The sequence below is a fragment of the Primulina huaijiensis genome, chromosome 8, assembly GCF_012295235.1.
Source record: "Primulina huaijiensis isolate GDHJ02 chromosome 8, ASM1229523v2, whole genome shotgun sequence".
In the NCBI taxonomy this organism is placed as follows: Eukaryota; Viridiplantae; Streptophyta; class Magnoliopsida; order Lamiales; family Gesneriaceae; genus Primulina; species Primulina huaijiensis.
The window spans coordinates 16157708-16165106 of NC_133313.1; the positions used below are offsets into that span (position 1 = coordinate 16157708).

Consider the following 7399-nt stretch of genomic DNA (forward strand, 5'->3'; position numbering starts at 1 on the left):
CACACTATCACTTCTTTATACTATACTAAAATAGAGTAGATAGACCCCAAACGTGAAGTTGCTCGTATTTTCTATTATAAGAATCATATATCACTCAGTCGCTCTCAGTCGCTCTTTGAATTATTTGACGTCACTTTTATATTTTATACTCACACGATTATAATATACTATAATATAGTAAATAGTCCAAAAAAACATTAATTTGATCACATTTATACATTGAATAGTACAAAATATCTTCGATTCATTCATACTAAATCATTAATGTTCAATTATATTTTTTTTAAAAAAAAAATCTAACCTCGCGCTTCCAAAAAACAATATTTTCTAGTACATCAAGTGGTTCTATTATATCACTCATATATCATTCAGTCGCTCTCAGTCGCTCTTTGTATTATGACATTATTTTATATTTCACACTATCACTCCATTATATTATACCAAAATAGAGTAGATAGACCCCAAACGTGAAGTTGCTCGTATTTTCTATTATAAGAATCATATATCACTCAATCGCTCTCAGTCGCTCTTTGAATTATTTGATGCCACTTTTATACTATAATATAGTAAATAGTCCACAAAACATTAATTTGATCACATTTCATACATTGAATAGTACAACATATCTTCGATTCATTCATACTAAATCATTAATGTTCCATTACATTTTAAAAAAAACATCCAACCATCCACTTTCAAAAAACAATATTTTCTAGTACATCAAGTGGTTTTACGAGTACATTTCGTCTTATAATGTCCAACATCATTGCATAAGCTGCATTTATTTTTTCGTTGTCGTCCAAACTCTCCAATAGATGGTCTTCTTCGTTTATTTGGTCGCCCCAGTTTTGGCTTGAAGTTAGGATGTAGCATTTCCAAATTAGAAATATAATCGGGAATCTTCCAATCTCTTGAATGAGGCACGGGGTAAATAGTATCCGAGTAGGCTTGACGCCACATATGCACAAGGTAATAAGGTGAGCACAACTCATAGATACCAAAATCTGCTAGATGACAAGCTGCTAATGCGTGTTTACATGGAATTTTATCACATTGAAACACACAACAACTGCAGGAGTAGGTGGAGAAATCAACTATTTCATCTGTATCATCACCAACTACATGATATTCAGAATCATTCAACTGATTTACCTTTAGACATTGTGATTGATTAAACCTAGTTCGCAAAATCAACTCTATAGATGGAGTCAACTTCGTTCTGCATGAAGCTAACTCTGCTGATGTGCGGTGTTTGTTGAACCAAACTGAAATCATATTTTGAATTGCATTCAACAGTGCTATGATTGGTAACTCTCTTTCCTCAGACAATCTAGAATTTATCGACTCAGCTCCATTAGTTGTCATAATATCATATCGGTTACCTCGGCAGAAAGCTCTAGACCATTTATTTGGTGAACTGGTTTTCTCAAGATATGAAGCCACACTTGGGTATTGATTTTTCAACCTCTCATATAACATGTTAAAGTCGGACATTTTGCAAACATATGCAGTTTGCATGAACAACTCAACCCCACCACCTTTTTTACCACAATGGGTACCGATATTTTGCGAAAGGTGCCATGTGCAATATAGATGATGTGAGTGCTTGTACACAATGGCCACTGAGCTGATAATGGCAGCATGTCTGTCAGAGATAATTACCAAATCAGGATCATCTGGAATCAGTTCATGCAATTTCTGCAAAACCCAAGTCCATGACATTTCATTCTCTGAGTCAACAACAGCCCATGCAATGGGGTACTGATGTAAATCTCCATCTTGGGCTGTTGCAAGAAGCAAAACACCTCTATATTTTCCCTTCAAAAAAGTCCCATCAATTGCTATAACTTTTCGCATCCTATGAAACCCAGAGATGCATACCCCATAAGCTAGGAACATGTATTTAAATCTTCCACTAGAGTCAGTCTCCAAATGAGTTATAGTATCTTTGTTCACTTGCTTAACAACAAATAAATAAGCTGGCAAATTTCTGTAACTTTCTTCTGGATCTCCCCTCAAATGATTAAGAGCAAGTTGCTTGCCTTTCCAAGCTTTGTAGTAGCTAACACCAAGCCCTTTATTTTGCATCATCGTCAATATTGTTTTTGGCACGGGGGTGATTTGTTGCCCTCTAAAATTTTCTAGCAATACATCTGCAACTACAATAGAACTTGCTTGTTGGTGCCTTCGTCTTCTGTCAGAAAGGTCACATGTGTGTATGTTACAATAAATTCGAATTTCAAACTGAGTTGAATTAGCCTTTCGTGTTGCTCGCACTCTCCAACTGCATTTTTCTGTAATGCATCCCACCACATAAAGTGTCTTTGTCGACCTTTCAACATTCATTTCAAATGAAGCATTCAAAGAAATCTTAGTCAATTCTTTCTTAAGTTCATTTTTACTGTTGAACTTTTGACCAACTAATAAATATCCATCGGTGAATGAAAATGCACCATCACCAGCGTTAATCGCCAACAAATTTTGTGTATTCGCTTCCACTAAATCAGAATGATAGAAATCAACATGTGGACTTTGTGTTCTTGGTAGATCGAAGACATCATTTTGGTTCAAGTTTTTATTGGCATTATCTTCTTCAACGACGACTTCTTTTGTTGCTGCAGTCAATTCAAAACCATATTGGATAAAAGTACAACCAAAATATTCATCACGAAGACCTTGATTAAAAGCATCCATATCCAAATCAATTTCCTTTCTTCAACATTCTACATTTACATCAAAATCACATTTTCTTTTTCTATCTTCTACATTAATATTATAATTCATAGCACTACCCTCCACATCTCCAAAATGCACATCATTGTCATTAACTTTTTCTCTATCAACTCCAATATCACAAATCTCAATTACTTCCACATGCAAAACAGGTCTAGTACGTGAATTACCAAATGATATATATGTTCCCAAGGATCGTGAATTTCGTATATAAATTGGGCATGGTTTGCAAGAATCTACTTCTGGTAAATAAATCAATGTCAATTCAACATCTGATTTAGCCAGACCAAGAGTCTCGTATAATTCAATCATGACACATTCTAGGTCAAATTACTACCATCAATGGAAATAGCTGTCCATTCTTTAGATTCAGATAACCATGTATAAGTTCCTTGTTCATCGTTCTTCCATTCTCCATTAGAATTAATCAAAATCTGGATGATCGTCATTCCTATACAAAATAAGCAATAAAGATGTCATGAAAATTAAATGATTTAACAAATACTCGGATGACATAAGATATCAAAGTGGGCGACTGAAAACAGAATTGAGCGACTGAAAAAAGAATTAGGCGACCGAACCCATAATGTTTGGGCGACCGAACAATTAAGAATGAAATATATGAAAAATTATATTTACAATATATACATTGTAATAAAAACCAGTAAATCGATAAAAAAAAATTGAGATGACATTAGAAACTTACACCTGATTTAAAATCTTTGACAATGTTGAGAGAGATTGAAACTTTTTTCAGGAAAACAAATGACTACAATAATCTCTTGTTTAATGTAGAGGAAGAAAAAAATTGAAGAGAAGACCAATGAGTGAAGGATGAAGAAAAGAAATCGTTGTGAGAAAGATGAGAAATGGAGAGAACAAGAAGAAGAACAGATTGATTTCCTTTCTCCCCCTGTTTGTACGCTTTTTTCTAAATTAATTAATTATTTTTTTTAAGTGAGTGTTATTTATCAAATTTTGAATTGTAAAAGGCTAATATTTAAATTTAAAATTTATTTAAGGTTAGTTTTTTAAGTGGCCCTGAAAATAGTATTGATATGAGTAACTTCTTAGAAATTTCTTGTACGTTAGGCTACTATTGTTTTGTTTGATCTGGTTGACTAAGTGAACCATAAAAGAGTAATATCAGATCTTAACGGATAATATTGTTTCTGCTAATGATATAAGACATCACCAGCAGATAGACACGCATCCCCCGTACTTATAGGCATAACTGTCCGACTCATTAGGAACCAAGTAGGTACACTCTCTGTAGCCACGAATATAAAAAATAAAGTTACGCTTTGACTTATAAGTATAGTTTTTGACCAAGTAGTAAGTGTTTAATCCTAACAATTACCAAATATCTATTGAGGTTAATTAAACAAATCATAAATGTATTTAAATGCACGAGATGTGACTAACAATAAAATTCAAGATAATTTGCATAAAATGTTTGTGATGAAAAAATGATGCTTGATTTGTATCAAATAATATTTTCTCTAACCTTCTCATGCATGAAAATCTTAATAATATTTTTAAATATTACCAAATACCAAAAAATAGAAGTTGAAAATTTAAGCTCATGAACAAAAAAATGAGTAGCTCTCTTATGAGACGGTCTCACGAATCTTAATTTGTGAGACGGTTCAACTCTATCGATTTTCACAATAAAAAATAATACTCTTAGTATAAAAAGTAATATTTTTTCATGGATGACCCAAATAAGAGATCTGTCTCACAAAATACGACCCGTCAGACCGTCTCACACAAGTTTTTGCTCAAAAAAAGTACGGTAACAAATTTGTTCTAAAATTTATATGTTTCAGAAATACATTCCACTTTCTTCCAGAAACTCGAGAGAAGCAATCAATTTATACAATTATACCAAGAGTCCTATTATTTATTATTTCGTGAATTAGATTTTCAAAAAGAATAAAATAATATAAATAAAAATTATTTAAAAATTGAGATCAGCACTTATTCGGCTGACACTCTGTTTGAGCCGCCGATCTTGAACCTATCGAGCGGCCGCCGACCTGTTCACGCCGTCTTAATAATAAATATTTTTGACTTTCTTTTAAATTCCAATTTTGAAATTGGAAAATTCGAAAATGAATAAATTAGTGGATGGACTTGGCTTATTATCCGGTACGTATTTGGAGTGGGTCTCATCTGATACCGTCTCACGGATCTTAATCTGTGAGACGAGTCAACCCTATCCATATTCACAATATAAATTTATACTCTTAGAATAACAAATAATACTTTTTCATGGATAACCCAAATAAAATATCCGTCTCACAAATACGACCCGTGAAACCGTCTCACACAAGTTTTTGCCACGTATTTGATCATTTGTTGTTGAAACACATAATTAATTTGTAAAATTTATCATAAAAATCATATATGTTATAATTACAAGGATTCAAAATTTACATTGAAAATCGAATCAGTTGAACTAGCTAGTATCAATATCTCAAATTTAAGATAAGATCTCAAATGAATATATAATTATAACGAAGCCCTTCTTCGTTCGGAAAAAAAAAAACCAACAAGCAAAGGTAACCAAATAAATCAATTTTTTTAAAAAATTTTATAAAAAAAAACAAATAACGATTTGTACGAACAGAAAAAACAAGAAATTAAAAAAATCATGGCTCTCAAATGCATGTAATAGATAAAATAAAAATTTCATATTTATATAATTTTGTGAAGTGAAACACTCATTGATTGAAAATATTTTTATGAATTAAACCTATGATTTCGTAGCCATTTATTGCACAAGCCTATATCTTATTTCTCCGCTACTATAGATAATTAATTGATATTATGATAATTTTATGATACAGTTTAGAGGCCATTTTAATATATAACTATATGACTTATATTATTATTATTATTATTATTATTTTGAGTTAGTCTATATAGAGAAAAATACTCTCGATACAATGTATACCAATGTATGATTGATTATATTTATTGTATCCAGCACAAAGTAATTTTTTTTAATATAACATGCATTATATACCTAACATCACATGACTTCAAAACTAATAATAACTTTAGAATTCACCGCTGCTATTTTTCGATGTATGTTAAGTAAATCAGGTCAGTCAAATAAATTATGTTGAGCAAGCCACGCGTGACAAGCATACCCAAGAAGATGTTTATAAATAAAATCGAACTCTTAATCATTGATGATATTAATTATTTTAGTACATTTTTTACAACTAGGAAGTTGGTTAGGGAGAGAGGCGTCATTTAATTTAGGTGGGTGTCGGATTAACGCCTTTCCCGTAGGCTAGTGGCCATCTGGATATTATCATATCTATCTATGTTTGTATTCTTATTTGTATTCATTATTAATTAAATATATACTATAGGGATGGATGGGCTATTACACTACAAAAAAAAAAAAAAGGTTTAGCGACGGCCAAAACCGTCGCTAAAAGGTTTAAGCGACGGTTTGGAAAACCGTAACAGGAGGCCTCGTCGCTATTTTGCAGCGACGGTTTCTCAAAAACCGTCGCTAGGAGCGACGGTTTTTCTTAACAAGACCGTCGCTAATATAGCGACGGGGTAAATTCAACTGTCGCTAATATAGCGACGGTTTAAATTATACCGTCGCTAATAATAAGCGACGGTTTTAAATAACCGTCGCCGAATGAAAGCGACGGTTTCTAAAACACCGTCGCTACACTAAGCGCCGGTGTTTGAAAACTCGTCGCTATATTAAGCGACGGTGTTTGGAAACCCGTCGCTATATTAAGCGACGGTTTATCGAAATACCGTCGCTATATAAAGTAAAGGTTTTTTAAAGAACCGTAGCTTAATTAAGCTAGGTTTTCCGTTAAAAAAAATTAAAAAGCATCAAAAAATACTAAGCAAAATTTCATAAATACATACACCACAAATATTAAATTTTCGATAAAAAAAAAACTTTAAAAATCTTACTTGCGCGAAAATATGCAGATCCACGTAACGCTGAAAGATTACACCGTCGCAACAAAAGCGACGGTTTATTAAAAATCGTCGCTATAGTGGCAACGGTTTATTAAAAACCGTCGCTATTCTGCCCGTTTTTTTGTAGTGTTAGTACAGGGGCCAATCACTCCTAAGAATATGTTGTACTAACGTGGGGACAAGAGAAATTAAAGGCAAGAATCCACTAAAAAAAACATTTGAGTATCGAATTATGAGTTCGTTAAGCAATTTAAATCATAGTGGATGGTTGTATATGAATGCAAGTTGTGCGAATCTTCAAGGGTTTTAAGATCTAATTCAAAAAAAGCATATATGTCAAGGTGCTGCTCAAAATTTAAGCTTGTGAATACCCCAAGAGATGTGCAGCATTCTGTTCCATGCGTGGGTCGCGAGGTATATCATAGAACTCGACCCTATTTAATTTAATCCCTGGAGGCTCGTGCATGGCTCTACATACAACCAACAAAACAAGAAAGACAGAGCAGTGTTGAGTAGTAATTAGGGATGGCAATTTCCTCCGAACCCGTTGAAGGATCCGATACCCGACCCGAATAGAAGAGGATATGGAGGGATTTTTAGACCCGATTAAATAATTGGGTAATCGGGTATGGAGGCGGGTTTGATATAATTCGACTTACATCCGACCCGAATACCCGTTTAAATTAATATATATATATAT

General features: G+C 33.1%; 1 protein-coding gene across 1 annotated transcript; it reads right to left on the reverse strand.

Annotated features, from left to right (window-relative positions):
- Nucleotides 1-720: 720 nt before the first annotated feature.
- Nucleotides 721-2694, reverse strand: LOC140982113 (uncharacterized). The gene has a single exon (XM_073448531.1). The coding sequence runs from the start codon at nucleotides 2692-2694 to the stop codon at nucleotides 721-723; it is 1974 nt and encodes a 657-aa protein (XP_073304632.1).
- Nucleotides 2695-7399: the final 4705 nt, after the last annotated feature.